The 22,190-nt window shown below is 40.4% G+C and overlaps 1 protein-coding gene across 2 annotated transcripts in view; it reads right to left on the reverse strand.

Moving 5' to 3' along the window:
- Window positions 1-21,443, reverse strand: part of RNF43 (ring finger protein 43) — an 80,035-nt gene extending 58,592 nt beyond the window's left edge. The window contains exon 1 of one of the 2 annotated variants that reach the window (XM_073616538.1): window positions 20,016-21,443. In XM_073616538.1, the coding sequence (XP_073472639.1) occupies window positions 20,016-20,267 (252 nt within the window). In that variant the 5' untranslated portion in view covers window positions 20,268-21,443. The remainder of the gene's footprint in view (window positions 1-20,015) is intronic. The other variant, XM_073616540.1, reaches the window with a different exon arrangement.
- Window positions 21,444-22,190: the final 747 nt, after the last annotated feature.

Consider the following 22,190-nt stretch of genomic DNA (forward strand, 5'->3'; position numbering starts at 1 on the left):
AAATCTCCCTTATGAGACAAACAAAAAAAAGCTTTGGCTTTAGAGATATACCTTAAACTGTGCATGCACATAATCACATGAGAAGACATTATGGTAATCTATGGCTATGAATTAATCATGTGACAAAAATACCACTGTATCCTGTTTACAAAGGTCTTATTGTCTTGTTTGATTTTAAAACTATTGTGCTCACGAATTTAATTCCACTCATTTCTGAAGCCTGCAATCTTATCCACCGAAGGAATGCACACAGTAACTGTATTTCAAGTATGCATGGAAGGAATTTACTGTTAAAGGGTATCAAATCCAAAAAACTATAATGTAAAATATTACAACTTAACAGATCTCAGATGTGACAGCTGCATTTATCCCCCCCCCCCCCCTTCTTATTCCACCTGATGATCAGACTTTTAAGTGTTATTTTTCAACTTCTTTTAACAATCCAAGCTATCCAGCAAAAGTGTCAGTTTTGAGACACACTATTTAACACCAACAAGGGGGCTTACAACAGTCAGCTTCATTTATGTAAATCTATTATTTCAAAAGGAGTGCTTGCTGTAACTGATCTAAACAGTGTTAGCTGGAGTTTGGCTTTAAAATGTAACCTCAGCTTTCTGTAACTTTTAAATAGTTTGGGCCAAGCTGGTCCTAACAATCGATTACCTTTACTAACAGATGCACAGTATGTAGAACAGGGCTTCCTATTCTGTTCTGGAACAAAATCGAGTTGGACTGAGTACCAGCCAATCAGAGGATGCCTTGTACTCATTCAGAAAACACAAGGCTTCCTGTGAATGGCAGAGCAGCCTGACTCAATTTTGTTGGCTGCAAACATTGGGCTAAGACGTAAACTGTCTGTGCCCAAGGTCGGATGAACAGTTACATGTCAACAGCAGCATCATTGGTTTATACAAGGTACAAATCTCCGGCTGTGCCACTGCTGATAAAATATGTATGGGGTTGAAGTTCCTCTGCTGCAGATTCTTGCAGTGGAGAGGCCAATAACCCATCTTAATGAGCCCTGACTCTCCTCTGCATTTGATTGGCAGAGGGTTACTTTAAGCCCATTTTGCCACAACCCACCTGGTTGTACTTCTGCCTTGTTCCCCCAGTCTCTACTTTTTAGAGATACCAGGGCTGCCATTGATAACCTCCTTCCTAAAAAGCAAGTTGCCAGGCAGTCTCAGTCACTGACCACGATCACACGTGAACCAACCAAAAAGTCATAGAGAATCCTTTGATCTTCACAATTCTGTGACTAAGGGTATTGAATCAGCATGACAGCCAGTCAACTAGCATTTTTAGGTGGAGTGGTTCTGAATGGCAGCTTACATATTTTCTCAGAACAGGCTTTCTTGTGTTGCTAATCATGTTTACTTAGACCAGCTTCACACGGGCGGTTTTCAGGCACTTTAGCACTAGAAATAGCCTCTAAGCGCCTGAAAACCGCCTCCCATTCATTCCAGTGTGTCTTTTCACAATGGGGTGGTGCGCTTGCAGGATGTTCCGAAAAGTCTTGCAAGTAGCATCTTTGGGGCGAGTTGGGAACGCCGTATTTAGTGCTCCCAAAATGCCCAGCCCATTGGAATGAAAAGCAGTTTGAAACGCAGCAAAACAGGACTTTTTACCCCTTTCTTTGGTAAAAAGCACCCTGCGAGCGTCTGAAAAAGCACCGCTAAAACGAGCGGCGCTTTAGTGCTAACGACCGGCAATTTCAGTGTGAAAGCAGCCTTATACTACATCCCAATCTGCTGGGTTACAAAAAACTACTTTGATGTAAAGATATAACTAGAATTATAACAGATAATAATGGCTTTGGAAAGAGTGTATAAAATGCATGCCTGCAAAGATTAAATAAATAGATTTTCTTTGGCAATGAAGCCTGCAGGTAGCCTTGAACAGGAGTTAGCTCCTGTAAACAATAATATTAATGATATAATAAAAACGTAGAGATAATGAAAATGCAGGCATCTTTCCTAGCCACTTACCTGTGCCACATACAACTTCTCTCAACAAGTATAAATTATCACCCAGTACTGTAATAGATTCCATTCAACTATCTGTGCCAGGAAAAAGTCAACATGTGCGCAGTACACAACCTTTTACATGTAATTAAGGTACCCGCAAACCTCAGTGTCAAATATTACTGGAATTTGTCAAATGCGTTTCACAATTGCCAGCTGCAGCTCTGCGTCTCTTGATGCACTCTCAGACATAAAACGCATTCTTTAGGAACCTTTAACCATGACTGCTATTTGCTCCAGGGCTGTGTACATTTGATTAGCGTTTGTATTATTCACTTCTTTCTCATATATTTTCCAGATATGGCTGTGTGACTGTTCTGAACATAGGTGCGTAATCTTGAACCGAAGTAAACAAAAGATTGGTCCTGCCTTTGACAGTAGCGCCAAGCTGGCTGTGACAAAACAAGGGGAAAGCGCACAGCGGTATTAAACCCAAATACAAACATTATACTGCAGCTTACCAACTCATAGATGTGATGGCTGCATCAGTTTTCTTTAGAAGGCTTTTTTCATGTGGTGATCCAACCAGAAAATCTGCTGTTCTTCTAAAGAACAAGCTCTCTTCCAGATGTATAAAAGTTTACAGGGATGAGAAACTATTTAACACTAACAGGGGTGCTTACAATGATCAGCCTTTATTCATGTAAAACCTCTCCAAAGAAAAACAAAACTGATTGCTGTACCCGATTACAAACGGCAAGCTAGATTTGGTTTTGTTAGTGTATTTAAATCTGCTAGTATATTTAACACTTTCCTCCCCCCTAACTGACAATGCTACTGTCTGCTGTGCCCCTTCATCCAGAGTAGGGGCACTCTAATACAGGAGGTGCATTACTAGCCAGTTCATCGGGGGGGGGGGTTAAAAAAAAAATGAATACAGCCAACACATCGGCAAGCTGCAATAGAATACATTTTTAGTTTAATGCCACTTTAACCCCGCGCTCCCCCCCCCCTTTTTTTTTTGCTGAGTATATCTCCAATTCTCTAAATTAGTCACACACATATAGGCTGAAATCTAAGGGATTCCTTTTGCCCATGCTAAACAGTATAGATAGACAAATCTCCACTGCCGGCTATATAATTCTCAGAGCCAGCACTCACATGTCAGACTACCTGAATGGTGACTGGACATTAGAGGTGCACGATTCTGGGAAAAATGAGAATCGCGATTCTTTTGGTTAGAATAAAGATCACGATTCTCTCACGATTCTTTAAGATGGTTAAACTAAAAAAGAAAAATCAGCTGTAGATGGCGCATGCGCAATCAACATGCCGTTGATGCTTTTCTCAAAAGGGGCAGATGTATGGTTATAAAGACAGCAAGGGGCGGATGTATGGTTATAAAGACAGTAAGGGGCAGATGTATGGTTATAAAGACAGTAAGGGGCAGATGTATGGTTATAAAGACAGTAAGGGGCAGATGTATGGTTATAAAGACAGTAAGGGGCAGATGTATGGTTATAAAGACAGTAAGGGGCAGATGTATGGTTATAAAGACAGTAAGGGGCAGATGTATGGTTATAAAGACAGTAAGGGGCAGATGTATGGTTATAAAGACAACAAGGGGCAGATGTATGGTTATAAAGACAGTAAGGGGCAGATGTATGGTTATAAAGACAGTAAGGGGCAGATGTATGGTTATAAAGACAGTAAGGGGCAGATGTATGGTTATAAAGACAGTAAGGGGCAGATGTATGGTTATAAAGACAGTAAGGGGCAGATGTATGGTTATAAAGACAGTAAGGGGCAGATGTATGGTTATAAAGACAGTAAGGGGCAGATGTATGGTTATAAAGACAGTAAGGGGCAGATGTATGGTTATAAAGACAGTAAGGGGCAGATGTATGGTTATAAAGACAGTAAGGGGCAGATGTATGGTTATAAAGACAGTAAGGGGCAGATGTATGGTTATAAAGACAACAAGGGGCAGATGTATGGTTATAAAGACAACAAGGGGCAGATGTATGGTTATAAAGACAGTAAGGGGCAGATGTATGGTTATAAAGACAGTAAGGGGCAGATGTATGGTTATAAAGACAGTAAGGGGCAGATGTATGGTTATAAAGACAGTAAGGGGCAGATGTATGGTTATAAAGACAGTAAGGGGCAGATGTATGGTTATAAAGACAGCAAGGGGCGGATGTATGGTTATAAAGACAACAAGGGGCAGATGTATGGTTATAAAGACAGCAAGGGGCAGATGTATGGTTATAAAGACAGTAAGGGGCAGATGTATGGTTATAAAGACAGTAAGGGGCAGATGTATGGTTATAAAGACAGCAAGGGGCGGATGTATGGTTATAAAGACAACAAGGGGCAGATGTATGGTTATAAAGACAGCAAGGGGCGGATGTATGGTTATAAAGACAGTAAGGGGCGGATGTATGGTTATAAAGACAGCAAGGGGCGGATGTATGGTTATAAAGACAACAAGGGGCAGATGTATGGTTATAAAGACAAGGGGCAGATGTATGGTTATAAAGACAGTAAGGGGCAGATGTATGGTTATAAAGACAGTAAGGGGCAGATGTATGGTTATAAAGACAGTAAGGGGCAGATGTATGGTTATAAAGACAGTAAGGGGCGGATGTATGGTTATAAAGACAGTAAGGGGCGGATGTATGGTTATAAAGACAGTAAGGGGCAGATGTATGGTTATAAAGACAGCAAGGGGCGGATGTATGGTTATAAAGACAGTAAGGGGCAGATGTATGGTTATAAAGACAGTAAGGGGCAGATGTATGGTTATAAAGACAGTAAGGGGCAGATGTATGGTTATAAAGACAGTAAGGGGCAGATGTATGGTTATAAAGACAGTAAGGGGCAGATGTATGGTTATAAAGACAGTAAGGGGCAGATGTATGGTTATAAAGACAGTAAGGGGCAGATGTATGGTTATAAAGACAGTAAGGGGCAGATGTATGGTTATAAAGACAGTAAGGGGCAGATGTATGGTTATAAAGACAGTAAGGGGCAGATGTATGGTTATAAAGACAGTAAGGGGCAGATGTATGGTTATAAAGACAGTAAGGGGCAGATGTATGGTTATACATTGAACACAATCAACACGATGCTCGGGGCTGATTATAATGGGCGGATCCACCCCTCTGAGAAAAGCTGATAAACTGCACTTATATACACCATAAAAGCACTGATTGCTGTTGGAAAGATCTCAAAAGTTACAGCAGAAGGAGGAATATTTGTAATACTGAATTACAGCAGAGTACAGTGTGTATGGGCATGTGTTTACAGTTCAATAAGGATTACATAAAGTAAGGGCAATATATTTATCTCCTGTTGTGGCTGAAGGGGGAGAGCACAAACATGCTTTGCATTTATAAGGCTGTAACCTACCTATCCTGCTTTGTGTTACTGAGTAGCATTGCTAGCTGGCTGCAGAATGAGGGGTGTGATTTATGTTGAAGTGGGCTTGCTCACATGTACAGGCCTAGTGTACCCTCCAACATTCACTGTAATTCCCAAAGCATGGTGGGAAGTGTAGTTTGAATTTAGTGTAGAGCAGGGGTAGGCAACCTTTTGAGCATAGTGTGCTGAAATTTCTCAAAAAAAAAAAAAAAAGCGACGGCTACATAAAATGAGGTCAACTTCTTTATAACTGGCTTTGTGAGTACTGCAAAGCCAGACAAAAAGGCATTTCTCACAAAGCCCGGTATACAGCATTTCTTACAAAGCCCGGAAGAAGCACTGCTTTATATTTGACTTTCACAAAAAAAGCTCTATAACAGATTATGTGAATAATGCTAACTACAAGTACCTACAAAGCCTGTAATATTCTTATGGGGCCTGTTAAATACACAGTCCACAGTTAACATGGTCTCCCCTTCTGCTTGAGTCTGTCACATGACTACTTCAGCAGAGGAGGGCTCAGACACAGCAGGGGCACACATGGAAAAGCCCAGCCATAAGCTGGCTGATTAGGAGACTGCTAGCCCCAGGGCACCCGAATCTCTCACTGCACAGTTGGAATCAATGGAAAGTGCTCACTGATGCCTGCAGGAAGAGAGGTGGGTGGGGACCAGCCCCACTGCTGAATCTCCTCTATACTGCCACTGACTGGCTGAACTTGTGGAAGGTGGGTCTCTCAGGATCGTTCTCACATGCCACCCGACAGTTGTCCAAGTGCACACTGCTTCTCCTCTATACGGCCGCTCAACAAGACCAACTTTCACGTGTGGGAGGTGGGTCTCCCAGGAACGATCTCGCGTGCCACCCGAAGGGTGTCCACGTGTCATGTCTGGCATGCGTGCCGGTGGTTGCCGGCCCCTGGTGTAGAGAGAAGAGAGGATATGATGTAATCACTGTTCTAATAGCTCCTCCTCGGCAGAAGAGATGCTGCATTTTTGGATTTACAAAAAGGACTTCCTGAAAAAAAAAATATTAGACTTTTCTCTTCATTGGTAAGGAATTTCACAAATGTAATAACCGTTTTATGTAGGGGGGTGTACTAATGGGGGATTTTTCTGAGTTCTGCTTTAAACCTGTAATAAAATATTTTACACGATTTGTGTGATCTCAGTTACACCGTATAAGCCCTGTTTACTTGTGATGTTTTTTGGCCACATTTGTCAACAACCTATTCCCAATCACTTTAAAAGACATATTGACATACAATATACGGTCTATATGAACCCAAACAATGAGAGTGTAAAAAAATATTTCAATGTAAAAAAAGAACACTGGTTTGAGACAAAAACATAAGTAGAGGGTTCTTTACTGTAAGAGCAGCAAGGAAATGGAATTCCCTTCCACAGGTGGTGGTCTCAGCGGGGAGCAGCGATAGTTTCAAAAAACCATTAGATAAGCACGTGAACGACATACAGGATGAAAAAATATAATGCTGACATATAATCACACACAGAGGTTGGACTTGATTGACTTGTGTCTTTTTTTCAACCTCACCTACAATGTAACTATGTAACACAATTGAACAAAACAGACAAAATGATCAAGGAAAAGGAATGAACAAAAATCCCTGCCAGCATTCTAAAGTGTTCTCGCATTTCTCTACATAAACATATTTCCCACACATAAAAGGATTAGCATCTAAATGTTGGCTTTACTGAGAAACGCAACGCTGCTGACAACCATGTGACTGACCTCACCTGTAAGAGTACTGTAGGAGAACGCAGACATCATAATGAATCCCATGCATGGATAATGTTAACTTTATTAAACTAGTTTATTTGCATTTGTATTGGGGGGGGCTTAGAATTTTGAATACTATGGACACAAATCTGCAAGAAATCTTTAACACACACACACACACACACACACACACACACACACACACCCCAGCAGGGTTTTTAGTAGACAGCTCCATTAGAAACAAGAGAAAACCTCAGAAGTTTGGGGCCAGCTGTCATTTTAAAGGATAAGTTCACCTTTTAGAAAAAAAAAAATAATAATAATAAAATGCACATCTTTTTGCAGGTAAAAAACGTGCATTTATTTACTTTTACACTGTAGCCTGTAAAGCATTGTACCTGTGATCAGCAGATTCAGTTGCTGAATGGCAGGAAGAATCAATGAACTACGTCAGCACCCTCACAGTCCACCGAGAACTACAAGCTGTGGTGGCTGACGGTACTTGTTGTTTATCCATTCACGTGTCCACGGGGGCGGGGAGCAGGGAAGCAGGAGCTGGAAAATGTAACATGTTCCACCCTAAACATGGGTGGAAGATGCAACATGTTCCAAAAGGTGAACTTACCCTTTAAGGCCTCATTAACACTTTGTGATTTTCTGAAAGACAAAACGCACAAGAAATGTGCTGCAAATGGGCAATGCACTTGCAGGGCAATAAATTGTTAGGTGTGGAAAAAAATGTGTGATGCTCCACACCCAAAAAGTGTGCGGGAGCTTCTTTGGAGCATGTAGGCCAGCCAATGCAATTAAATGGGCTGTCCTATACGTGACACACAGAAATCCAGAGGAAAAAAAAAAAAAGCCAGCGGGAGTGGACATGTCCGCTGTGCAAAATGTGAATAGAGCCTTAAAGAGCATTGGCTACCTGGCTCCTGGGATTTTCCCAGCCCAGATATCCACCCTTCTCTGGCACTTTTTGTTTACAAAAAAAAAAAAAAAAAAATGTATATTTTTTTGCTAGAAAATTACTTAACTCCCCCAAACATTATACATATTTTTTTAGTAGAGACCCTAGAGAATAAAATGGTGATTGTTGCAATTTTTTATGTCACATAGTATTTGCGCAGCGTTTTTTAAAATGCAATTTTTTGGGGAAATTTATTGCAAAAAAACCAATATATAGCCCAATTTTTAGGGTAAAATATAAAAGATGTAATGTCGGTAAAATACCTAACATGTCACGCTTTAAAATTGCTCACGCTTGTTGAATGGCAACAAACGATGAAACTTAGAAATCTCCATAGGTGACACTTTAAAACTTTTTCCAGGTTACCTGTTTAGAGCTACAGAGGAGGTCTAATGCTAGAATTATTGCTCTCACTCTAACGTTCGCGACGGTACCTCACATGTGTGGTGCAAACACATTTCCATATATGTGCGTGACTTATGCATATGCGCAAGCATGGGATGGGGGCGCTTTAATTTTCTTTACTTTTTTCTAATACAAGGAATTAGAGCTGCACAATTAATCGTTAAAAAATCGTGATCTCGATTCAACCCCCCATACGATCTCTATTGCAGAGTTTGCCGATTCTTTCATATAACAAGTGGAGAGACTTATCTGCTCACTCAGCTGTCAAAAGAAAACATCCGGGCAGTCTGCCAAGTTTTTAACATGAAACATGTAACTAACTCTTCCTTCTTAGATCAAAGGGATAAACTTCTGTGTGAAAAAAAAATCCAGGCAGTCTGCCAAGTTTTTAAACAACTGTAAATGCAGGAAGTTTAACCACCAAGTCTAAAACTTTTTCTGACACTTGTTTAGTTAAAATCAATATTTTTTGCTAGAAAATTACTTGGAACCCCAAACATTTATATTTTAGCAGAGACCCTAGAGAATAAAATGTCAATTGCTGCAATATTTTATGTCACACTGTATTTGCCCAGCGGTCTTTCAAACACAATTTTTTGGGGAAAAAATACACATTGATGAATTTAAAAAAAAAAGAAAAAAAAAAACAAAAACAGTAATGTTAGCCCAATTTTTTTTTGTTTTAATGTGAAAGATTATGTTAAGCCGCGAGAATCGTGATCTATCTTCTAAGCAAAAAAATTGTGATTCTCATTTTAGCCAGAATTGTGCAGCTCTACAAGGAATGTAAACATCCTTTGTAATAGAAATAGGGGATCACATGGCCTCTTTATGGAGAGGTCTGGGTTCTATAAGTCCCCAAACCTCTTCTCTCCTTTGAAAGCAAAAGATCAAAAAAAAATTGATCTTTTGCTAAAATCAAAACTTTGTTTACTTCCGTCCCTGACTGGAATTGACATCGCTCCGTTTCTCTAGATCATAGAGGTGATCAGAGACAATGCGAGCTGTTGGATCGTTTCCTGGGCTACGAATTGTAAGCCTGAGAAATACTGGCGAGCGGGAGCGGGGGTGACTCCTCCCGCTGCTTCTGTAAGCGATCCAATGGCTGTACCTCTGATACGGGGCAGGCAGTTCCCGAGAATCACCGGCTGGAAAAAGAAAAGAAAATACTGGAGTTATGACTGACAGCTTCAGCCATAATCCTGGTAAAACACTTGCAAGCTGCAACATTTATATAAGTATTGCGGTTGGCAAGTGGATATGTATACACACACACACACACAAGCTGCCCTAAAAATTAAAAAAAAAAAGCCATTTTTTCCCCCAACTCAAAAGATAGAGTTATATAACCAAATTACATTTTTTTTTTCTAATTCTCTAAACCAAATTACATTTTATGTGACAGTAATTATGTCCAGAGATTACAATTTCAGATTAAAGTTAGTTTAGTATTTCCTATAGAATCTCCAGAAGCGGGACAAAGAGATGCTTTGTAAACCAATATACATCCGACATTCTTTGTGCAATTTATTTGTAGAATCAATTATCCTATGCCTCGTTAGAGGTATTATATAATGCCAATAAGATCTGCAGTCCATCACAGTGCACCAGAAATGTCAAGTTACTAAAGCCATTCCCTAAACAGAGGACAACTAGGCAACCACTCAAAGTTAACTCCATTTATAAAGCCTTATGATTCCAAAGGATTTTGGCTTGATGAGACTTTTGACTTGAGGGGAACACACCCATGAATGCAGTGAACTTTCCATACAGTGCCTTGCAAAAGTATTCACCCCCTTGGCTTTTTACATATTTTGTTCCATTACAGCCTTTAGTTCAATGTTTTTTTAATCTGAATTATATGTGATGGATCAAAACACAATAGCCTACGTTGGTGAAGTAAAATTAGAAAAATATATACATAAAACTATTTTTCACAAATAAAAAAAATTGATAATTGGCATGTATGCATTCACCCCCTTTGTTATGAAGCCCATAAAAAGCTCTGGTGCAACCAATTACCTTCAGAAGTCACATAATTAGTGAAATGATGTCCACCTGTGTGCAATCCAAGTGTCACATGATCTGTCATTACATATACACACACCTTTTTGAAAGGCCCCAGAGGCTGCAACACTTAAGCAAGAGGCACCACTAACCAAACACTGCCATGAAGACCAAGGAACTCTATAAACAAGTAAGGGATAATATTGTTGAGAAGTACAAGTCAGGGTTAGGTTATAAAAAAAATATCCAAATCTTTGATGATCCCTAGGAGCACCATCAAATCTATCATAACCAAATGGAAAGAACATGGCACAACAGAAAACCTGCCAAGAGACGGCCGCACACCAAAACTCACGGACCGTGCAAGGAGGGCATTAATCAGAGAGGCAGCACAGAGACCTAAGGTAACCCTGGAGGAGCTACAGCGTTCCACAGCAGAGACTGGAGTATCTGTACATAGGACGACAATAAGCCGTACGCTCCATAGAGTTGGGCTTTATGGCAGAGTGGCCAGAAGAAAGCCATTACTTTCAGCAAAAAACAAAATGGCACATTTTGAATTTGCGAAAAGGCACGTGAGAGACTCCCAAAATGTATGGAGGAAGGTGCTCTGGTCTGATGAGACTAAAATTGAACTTTTTGGCCATCAAAGAAAACGCTATGTCTAGCACAAACCCAACACATCACATCACCCAAAGAACACCATCCCAACAGTGAAACATGGTGGTGGCAACATCATGCTGCAGGGATGTTTTTCAGCAATCGGGACTGGGAAACTGGTCAGAGTTGAGGAAAAGTTGGATGGTGCCAAATACAGGGATATTCTTGAGCAAAACATGTACCACTCTGTGTGTGATTTGAGGCTAGGACGGAGGTTCACCTTCCAGCAGGACAATGACCCCAAACACACTGCTAAAGCAACAATTGAGTGGTTTAAGGGGAAACGGGTAAATGTGTTGGAATGGCCTGGTCAAAGCCCAGACCTCAATCCAATAGAAAATCTATGGTCAAACTTAAAGATTGCTGTTCACAAGTGCAAACCATCCAACTTGAAGGAGCTGGAGCAGTTCTGCAAGGAGAAATGGGCAAAAATCCCAGTAGCAAACTCATGGAGACTTATCCAAAGCGACTTGGAGCTGTGATAGCTGCAAAAGGTGTCTCTACAAAGTATTGACTTCAGGGGGGGTGAATAGTTATGCACATTGACTTTTTCTGTTATTTTGTCTTTTTTTTATTGTGAAGCAAACATCTTCAAAGTTGTGGGCATGTTCTGTAAATTAAATGATGCAAATCCTCAAACAATCCATGTTAATTCCAGGTTGTGAGGCAACTGAACACGAAAAATGCCAAGGGGGTGAATACTTTTGCAAGGCACTTTATATAGTACTTCTGATAAGACACACACTCTGATCTATAATGATCTGTATAATAAGACACAACCATTAAACAAAAAAAAAAAAAAAAAAAAAAGTCTACTAAAGCCAAAACATTTTTCCCCCATTCTGGATGGTGGTGGGGGTTGCACCCCGTGTCTTTGTGTCACCGCCGTGTATCCACACTAGAGAAACTCACCCTCTGTGACCACAGTCACCAGCACTGAAAGTGAGGGGCAATCCAAAATTTTAAGCTGTCAGGCTGGGTTCACACTGGTGCGATCCAAGACATCGCATGTGATTCGCACCGCATGCCTGTGCACATCACACACAATGTCTGTGCAGTGCGAGCCATACAGTTTGTATGCATGAAATTGCATCGCATTCGGACCAAAATGGTGTAGGACCCTTTTTTTTGTCCACACTGGAATTGGATTGCATGGGTGTTTAGGCCCATGCGATCCGATTCCAAAGTTCGCACTGCGTTCTATGAAATGATTTGGGGGTGTCATTAACTTTATACTGACACCTGCAACAGTTGGCAGAGAGCAGTGTGAACTGCCTGCGAGTCAGATCGATGCGGGAACCCGCACAGGAATCGCTGTGGTTACTGCATCGCACCAATGCAAACCCAGCCTGACCAGAATGAGGGGAAATCTTCCAAAGGGGACACCTGTTCCAGTGACAAACGAGCCGATTTCTCTAATCACATTGTTATGTTAATGAAAGGAAGTACCTGGAAATCTCAAGGGAGGCACAGAAGACGAAAATAATGACAGGGGTTTATCCCTTCCCTACTGTATATAAAACAAAAAAGTTTTGGCTTTAGATATACAATACTGCTAAGGGTCACTATAAACATAACAACCTGATCACCTTGCCCCTACACTACACAGATGTGGCAGATCTGAAGGCGATTGTAACGGGTGGTGATGAGCTTAATAATGTATGAAGAATATTTCAGCAGACAAAACTGAGAATTGTACACTTCCATCATAAGAGCAAAATACACCACAAGGTTTCCCTGGAAGCCCCATCATTCTTCTGTAGGCTAGATTCAGACTTGAGTATCTACATTCTAGGCTCCATTCGCACCCCATGTTTTTCAATGACAACCGTTCAAATGTGTGTCACAAATAACGTTCAAATAAATTTGCAGTGACTTTAAAAAGGTTCCTGTATTACTTTGGTCTAACTTTCATGCAACTTGAGTGCCACAGACTGCAATGTCATTTCTCAAAAGCCACATGAAAGTCGCACCTGAATGTTATACATGCAACAGTTGTGCAAAGGTTGTCCATTACCATTACTCAAAGCCAAATTCTCATCCAAGTCGCATCCAAAGTTGCACTCCAAAGTCACATGACTTTGGAGTTGTACATGTGTGAATGAAGCCCTAATGCTTTTTTTTTTTTTTTATTCGCTTTTCATGCACTCTCACTGAAGTCTAATGGGACCAAAAAAAGCTCCTGAATTTTCCACCAAGATACACTGGAGAGAAATGCACAGGTGTGATCAGGCCCCATAACATAATGGTCATCTTCTTATTCCATAAAATGGCACTAGTGTGAATAGGGACTGATTTCTGCTAAACCACAACCCCCATCGAGGAATGTTCTAGATTATTTATACCAACCATCACTGTTTAGCTGCCTGGTAAAAGTGATGTCAGCCCATACAACATCTCAGTAACGACTCCCAGTTCACAGAAATGACATTCATTTTTATGGCAACCAGACAATAGCAAAAAAGTGTGGAAATCTAGTTTAGATACACAAAAGTCCCTTTTCATGTGAGCATGTTTGTACATATTTTTGGGCAGTTTCAGTCTCATGAAAGCTAGTTATGAGAAGGTGTGCCAAGAAATTGTGCAAAAAATGTGCGTTTTTGCACCCAACAACCTTGTCCTAGTACCTAGTTTTCCATTGGTTAATACATAAAATCCTGAAAAACACGCAAAATCACATGAAAACACTCAAGTGGGAATCCAGGCTAAACGTTCAAGAGCTGGCATAGGTTGAAGGGAGGTCGTGTTGGTTTCATGGGGGCCACACCTTCTACTAGGACCGTTTTAGTATGGGGGTTATGTTATTGTTGGACATCATCCATGACACTCAGGATCTCAGGACCCCATTTGAAGCACATTTCTCAAAGAGCTCCAATGCTCAACATCACGCTTCTCATATTATTCAATGGTGCCCATTTATACCTGAGTGTTGTGCCAATCTTATCACTCTTTGGGGTGGGGTTGTGTATTTTTGGCCCCTACAGACTTCAATAGGAATGCCTGAAAATGTGTGTAACGTGTGTTTTTCAACCTCTCCTGCTGAAGCCAAAATTGTACAATCGCACCCCAAGAAGCTCCGCTACTTTTCCAGAAGCCTAGTTCTCACCCAAGTGATTTAAATTGCCTGAAGCTCTTCAACATCCACATTCTCACCCTATTCGATAGTGCCCGTTCACACCTGAGTGTGGCACCGCTTAACCACTTCATATACCGGCCTACTCTGGTACTTCTCTCCTACATGTAAAAATCATTTTTTTTTATATTTTTTTTTTAGCAAACACCCTAGGGAATAAAATGGCGGTCATTGCAACTTTTTATCGTGCACGGTATTTGCGCAATAATTTTTCAAAGGCCTTTTTTTTGGGAAAAAAAAAACGGTTTCATGAATTAAAAAATAACAAGTTAACAGTAAAGTTAGCCCAATTTTTTGGTATAATGTGAAAGATGATGTTTCGCTGAGTAAATAGGTACCCAACATGTCACGCTTTAAAATTGTACACACTCATGGAATGGCGCCAAACTTCGGTACTTAAAAATCTCCATAGGCGACGCTTTGAAAATTTTTACAGGTTACCAGTTTAGAGTTGCAGAGGAGGTCTAGTGCTAGAATTGTTGCACACGCTCTAACGCACGCGGTGATACCTCACATGTGTGGTTTGAACAGCATTTACATATGTGGGCGGGACTTACATGCGCGTTCACTTCTGAATGCGAGCTACCTGGGACAGGGGCGTTTTACACTTTTTTTTTTTACATTTTTTTTTTGATCACTTTTATTCCTATTCCAAGGAATGTAAACATCCCTTGTAATCGGAATCTATTGTGACAGGTCCTCTTTATGGAGAGATGCGGGGTCAATAAGACCCCACATCTCCCCTCCAGGCTGGAAAGCATGAGATCGTGAAAAAAAATTCACAGATCTCATGCCGACAGCTGTGATCGCGGCTTTGTTTACTTCCGGGCACCCGGGCGTGAGGTCGTAACGTCGCGTCCGGGCCTCCGACGGTCACAGAGATGACTGGTGACCATCTGGTCACCGGAAATCTCTATCGCAGTCATCCGGCGATGGCCGATTCTTTCTCAGGGCCCCCGATGGAACAGGAGAGCCCGGAGAAGCACCGGATGGCGGCGGGAGTGGGAAATGTCCCCTCCCGTCGCCTACAAGAACAATCAAGCGATGGAACTGCCGCTACAGGCATCAGTCAGATATCCTCTCACAAAGTCAAGGACATCATATGACGCCCTAAGGTACTGAAGTGGTTAAAGAAGTTCACCTTTGGGAACAAGTTACATGTACCATGATCCCACTCCTGCAGCCACGGCCTCTAGTGACAGCAAGCGGGAGATCTTCTCCCCACATTCTGTCACTATTTGTTTTGTTTTTTTAACCGCTTAAGATCCGTGCTATTGCCAAATGACGGCAACAGCGCGGACCTACATTGCTGGGACTACATTTATTGACGTCGTCCCGTGCATGAGCGGCCTGCGCGGCGCGTTTGGTGATCACAGATCGGAGTAAGGGGTCGGTCCCGACCCCTTACCACATGATCAGTTTTCAGCCAATGACAGCTGATCATGTGATGTAAACAGAGCCGGTAAATGGCTATTTTTTCTCCTCACGCTGACAGCGCGAGGAGAAAAAAAAAGCCGATCACCGGCGGCCGTGAGAGGGACATCAGTCCCGATCACCTGCCCCCTGCCAGTGACACCTAGCAATAGGCAAGCAGTGCCGCCTACCAGTGCCCACCAGTGTCAGTATCACCTACAAGTCCCATCACTGCCCATCAGTGCCCCCCATCAGTGGTACCTATCAGTGCCGCCCATCAGTGCCGCTTTATCTTTCCCCATCTGTGCTGCCTTAACTGTGCCTATCTGTGCCCATCAGTGCAGCCTCATCAGCGCATATCAATGAAGGAGAAAAATTACCTGTTTGCAAAATTTTATAACTATGAAACATGATTTTTTTTTTCCAAAATTTTCCATCTTTTTTTGTTTGTTTAGCAAAAAATAAAAATCCCAGCTGTGATTAAATACCACCAAAAGAAAGCTCTATTTGTGGGAAAAAAAAAAAAAAAAGATAAAAATTTCATTTGGGTACAGTGTTGTATGACCGCGCAATTGTCATTCAAAGTGCGACAGCGCTGAAAGCTGAAAATTGGTCTGGGCAGGAGGGGGGTTTAAATGCCCAGTAAGCAAGTGATTAAACGCAACCATGCAGGGCTCTGCCCCCCCCCCCCGCCACATTGTTCATTCACAGAGTTCTGTGAATGTGAAAACTACAGACAGCCTTTGCGGCTGTCGGCTTGTAGCTCTCAATGAACTACCAGGGTGCTGCTGAGTGCTGTGGTAGTTCATTGATTGTTCCTGTTAATGTGTAACTACTCGCTAGTACAGTAGACAGATACACTGACAGTCTGCAGGAGTCCTGCATGGCACCCGTAGGTGCTATGCTTTGCAGGCTCCTAGTAAAAAAAATTATAAATGCACTTTTTTTTTTTTTTTTTTTTTACCTGCAAAAAAGATGTGTGTTTATTTATTTTTTACTAAGGTGAACTTATCCTTTAAAGCTCCAAAATGTACATAAGCTTCTATGGGAGAAAGTCACACATTTCTGGTCCCTATAGATTGAAAAATGCGTGCAAGGGCTCCTTCACACAAATATCACATGTATGTCATGTATAGCTTTCTACCCATGTAAACGCAGCCCTACAGGAATCAAGGGGGTCATATACACAGCTATGTCTACAAGCAAAAATGGGCATATTTTCTGCATGGAACGCAGCTGCTTGCTGGCAAAGCCCAAGAAGATCCTGCATAAAATACATGCCTAATGTGCCGACACCTATTTATATAATGACTTTACGAGTACATCAGTAAAATGTACAAAACATAAAAGCAGAACATAGACCCGTCTGTGGCCACACATAGCTGCAGGTTTTACATATGCATGTGCGTTTAGGTGAGTACAAGAAGAAAAGTATAACAGTGTGTGGCCCCAAATACCTGCAGATTTTACGCAATTTTTGTACGTTTAGCAGTGTTAAAAAAAAAAGGAAAAGTAGAACATATAGCCCAGTCTGTGGCTGTATATAACTGCAATGTGCATTTAACAGCGTACAAGAAGAAAAAAAAAAAAAAGATATATATTATATATATATAAAAATAGTACTGCTTATGCATGCCTGCATATTTTATGTGTGCAATTAGCTGCCTACAAAAAGTAAATAGCCCCAGATTTTAGGCCTGTATGTGTAGTCATTAGAAAAATTGTACACATATAAGTGACCGTACATTAGGTGTGTATTTTACACGGGATCTTCTACTGGCTCTGCCAGCAAGAACCTGTGTTCCGAGCAGAAAACACGCCACGTGAATAAGCCGGCACACGTGACTTCTTGCCCCTCCATCTTTTAGTAACTGGCTTTTCATTGGCCAAAACAAAAACGCTCAAGTCTGAAAAAAACGTAAAATAAACGCTTGCAGAGGCGCACCATGAAATGCTAACCCAGCAACAGGTGTAAATGGATGCAACAGAATAAACGTGGAAATCTGAGTGTGAAGCCCTAATGGAAACCCCACTATACAAATTTTCTTTAGATTTTTCAAAACCATATATAATATGAGGTCAAACCTAAACAAACACGTTCAATTCGTAGGCAATCAGGCAGGCCCTGGAGCTACATAGTTGAAGGTAAGACCCCATACACACTATTAGATTGACTGCAGATTTTTGTCTTCAGATTTACCAAAACTATATAATGTGGAGGTCAAACCTTAAGAGTTTTGATTTGTATGCAATCAGGCAGGCCCTTCCACTACATGGTTTTGGGAAATCTGAAGACAAAAGTCTGCAGAAAATCTAATAGTGTGTATGGGGCTTATATCTAAATGAAGTCAGACAAAAGTTGTATCACGTGTATCCAGCTTACGGCTCTATTCACATAACTCTGGATGGGTGTGACTTGGATGTGACTCGTTATCCCTCTGTAAAGTCAGACACACTGCTGAATATAAAACAAACAAACATTCAGGTACGACTTTCATGCAACTTTGGAGGGTTGTTGAAATCTATGGCCCTCAAGTTGCATGAAAGTCAAAGTAGAAAATGAATGACTTTTAAAGTGGTTGTAAACCCGGTTACATCACCTTTACCTATAGGTAGGCCTATAATAAGGCTCACCTGTAGGTACGGTGAATGTCTCCTAAACTTGCACCGCTTAGGAGATATTTACTGTATCCGCACTGAAGAAATGGCTCGTTCGTGCCGGATGCGCGGGAGTGATGTCATCGTGGCTCCAGCCAATAACAGCGCCGGAGCTTGTGAAGCCGTAAATAACTCCGGGAGACATGTCGCCGGTCACAGCAGAGTACGGAGACCGCTGCAACAGCTTCGATCTAAGGCATGGGTGCTCAACATGTGGCACGCCAGCTGTTGCAGAACTACAATTCCCATGATGCATTGCAAGCCGCTGACAGTTCCAAGCATGACTCCCAAAGGCAGAGGCATTGTGGGACTTGTAGTTTCAGAACAGCTGGAGGGCTGCAGGTTGAGCACTAAGGATGAGCTCCGGCGTGTTTGCAAGCTGCACGTGCCGAGCCTGCCAGGAAGTCAGCAATGCACAGCGCCAATCACAGGCAGTGAGACATTTCCCCCATCTCTGCAGCCGCACGTCGGGAAATGTCTCACTGCCTGTGATTAGCGATGTGCAATGCCGACTTTCTGGTGGGCTTGGCACGTGCAGCTTGTGAACACCCCGGAGATCATCCTTATTGAGCACCCATGATCTAAGGTGAGGATTTCATATTCAATGTACACTGGCTCGTTATGCCTTTGTCTTGCAGGTTTTTTTTTTTGTTATGGAGTTTGCAAACTCTTTAAGTAGCAGATATCTGAATAGTTATCATGGGAAAACATGGGGTACGCCTTTGATGTCACATGAGTATGAATGGGGTGTAAGGCTCAAGACAAGTTGCAGCCCATTGATTTCAATGAAAACGACTTTAAATAAAAGGTTCCTGCACTACTTGAATGCCATAGACTGCGATGGAAAATCTCAAAACTTGCCATTTTAATGTTCTCAATGACAGTCAAAGCAAAAAAAGTCAGCAAAGTTGCAATGTAAAGTCGCAATCCATGACTTTGGAGTCACACAAGTGTGAATGGAGCCTCAGAAATCCAGCTTTGTACACAGGTCAGTACTATAGGAATCAATGAGCCGTACACACAGCTACAGGTCAGTCATAGGCGGATTTCATGCGATATTAGACAGGATTTATCGAGCGCCAACAGTTTGCACAACACGAGGGCAGACAGTACAGGTAGAATACAGGAGGAATCAGAGGGCCCTGATCCTTAGAGCTTACAATCTACAAAGAGATAAAAGAAAAGCTGGAAGATCCTGTGTAATATACACACCTAAAGAACTGGCGTTTACATGCGTTTGTGCGTTTAACCTGCAGCAGTGTGTGACTCTGTGCATTGTGGGATGTAGACGGCTCATTGATTACTATACAAAGCTAAACCAATCCTGTTTTTTTCCTGCCCGTAGGGATGAGCCCTCACCCCTTTTTCTTTATGCTGCATTTGTTTGCGCCAAAGTCGCTCCCACACCTGTCTCTGGCGGTGAGCCAAGCGACTTTTGCGCTACAAAAAACGCACGACCACCAGCATTTGAGGCACCTTTAGGAAATAACGGCATTGCAAGCGTTACATGCATTTTTCAAAAACGGCTTTACTGTGAAAAAAGGGTCTCAGAGCTCAGTGTTTGTAGGACTTGTCCCCCTCAATAAACATTAGAGAAGAGTCTGTGCTGGCCCAGCTCCCCCCCCCCAGCCGTCTAGCTCACCTGGAAGAGCCTGCCCTCGGCAGAGCTGACGTCGGCCACCTTGGCGAAGAGCCCCTCCACGGTGAAGTTGGGGGTGTCCATCCTGAGGGGGAAGACCCGGATGATGGCTCGGGGCGAGGAGACGGCGAGGCTCGCCTGTAGAGCGCTGAGGAGGAGGAGGAGGACACACAGGGACACCAGCCGGCCTCTACTCATACTGCACCCGGCACCCGGCATCCATAGTCCCGGGAGAGGGGCCACTAACCACCGCATGCAGCCCCGGCCATGCCTCTCACTCCTCCGCCAACATCCTCCCCGCTACTGACACAGGTATCCAACCGGAGCTCCCGGGAGAACACTTTCCCTGCTTCGCCTCTTCCACTCCACTCCACTCCACTCCACTCCACACTCCACTCCACACTCCGCTCCCTCCTTCCTTCCTTCCCCGGGACGGCTCGGCTCCTACCTGCTGACACAAAGTGAGGGCGGAGCCCTACATCTCCCTCCCCCTCCGCCCCACCGCACCGACCTACAGCGCGGCTCCCTCTACAGGCGGCCCGGAACATGACAGCCAGACCCCGAGGGGAGCGCTGCGTGTTCTACATAGTATACCCCCCCTCCCCCCGGGGACCCCATCTACACTTCGGGGGACCCCATCTACACCCCCGGGGGACCCCATCACACACACAGTCACACTCCATTCATATCATTATTATAACAGTTACATTCTTTTTATTATTATTTTTATTATTACTAGCTGTTTTATTATTTTAGTTTTTTATTTTATTTGTGTTCATTCATGTTACTTTATTTGTATCATTATTATTATTTTAGTTTTAGATATTATTACATTTGATTATTATTTATTTTGTTATTAATATTTTATAATATTTATTTTCCTTATATGTTATTTGTTTTTATTTGTTTTATTTTAATTGTGTTGTTATTATTTTTATTTATTAGTTTTAGATATTATTACATTTTATTATTGTACTATTAGTATATGTTTTATTATTACATGTTTTAATTTTAATTTGATTTATATTTATTTATTTTACTTTCATTGTATTATTATTATTATTTTTATGATAATACTTATTAGTTATTGATATTTTAGTTTTAGATATTATTATTAATATTGTTATTTATTATTTTATAATATTTATATTATTTTATTATTAGTATCTGTTTTATATGTTATATGTTATTTGTTTTTATTTGTTTTATTTTAATTGTGTTGTTATTATTTTTATTTATTAGTTTTAGATATTATTACATTTTATTATTGTACTATTAGTATATGTTTTATTATTTCATGTTTTAATTTTAATTGTATTTATATCTATTTATTTTACTTTCATATTATTATTATTATTATTATTATGATAATACTTTTTAGTTATTAGTTATTAAAATTTTAGTTTTAGATATTATTATTAATATTGTTATTTATTATTTTATAAGATTTATATAATTTTATTATTAGTATCTGTTTTATTATTCAATTTTTTTCATTTTAATTTTATTTATATTTATTTATTTTACTTTCACTGTATTATTATTATTTTAATACTTATTAGTTATTAATATTTTCATTTTAGATATTATTGTTCATATTGTTCTTTATTATTTTATAAGATTTATATTATTTTATTATTAGTATCTGTTTTAATATGTCATCTTTTAATTTTGATTGTATTTATATTTATTTATTTTATTTTCATGGTATTATTATTATTATTATTATGATAATACTTATTAGTTATTCATATTTCCATTTTATATATTATTATTAATATTGTTATTTATTATTTTATAATGTTTATATTATTTTATTATTAGTATCTATTTCATTTTTTAATTTTAATTGTATTTCTATTTATTTATTTTACTTTAATTGTATTATTATTATTATAATACTTATTAATTATTAATATTTTAGTTTTAAATATTATTATTCATATTGTTATTTATCATTTTATAAGATTTATATAATTTTTTTATAGTATTAACTTTTGTGTTATTTTATTGTTATTTTATTTATTTTACTTTAATAGTAATATTATTAGTATTAATATTGTTGTTATTATTATTTTATATTTATATATTAATATTTAATATTATTCTTATTTGCTTTAAGATTTTATTTATAGCATTATCATTATTTTATGTTTACATATTATTCTATGTAAATGT

Source organism: Aquarana catesbeiana, linkage group LG02 (genome assembly GCF_042186555.1).
Source record: "Aquarana catesbeiana isolate 2022-GZ linkage group LG02, ASM4218655v1, whole genome shotgun sequence".
NCBI classification, from domain to species: Eukaryota; Metazoa; Chordata; class Amphibia; order Anura; family Ranidae; genus Aquarana; species Aquarana catesbeiana.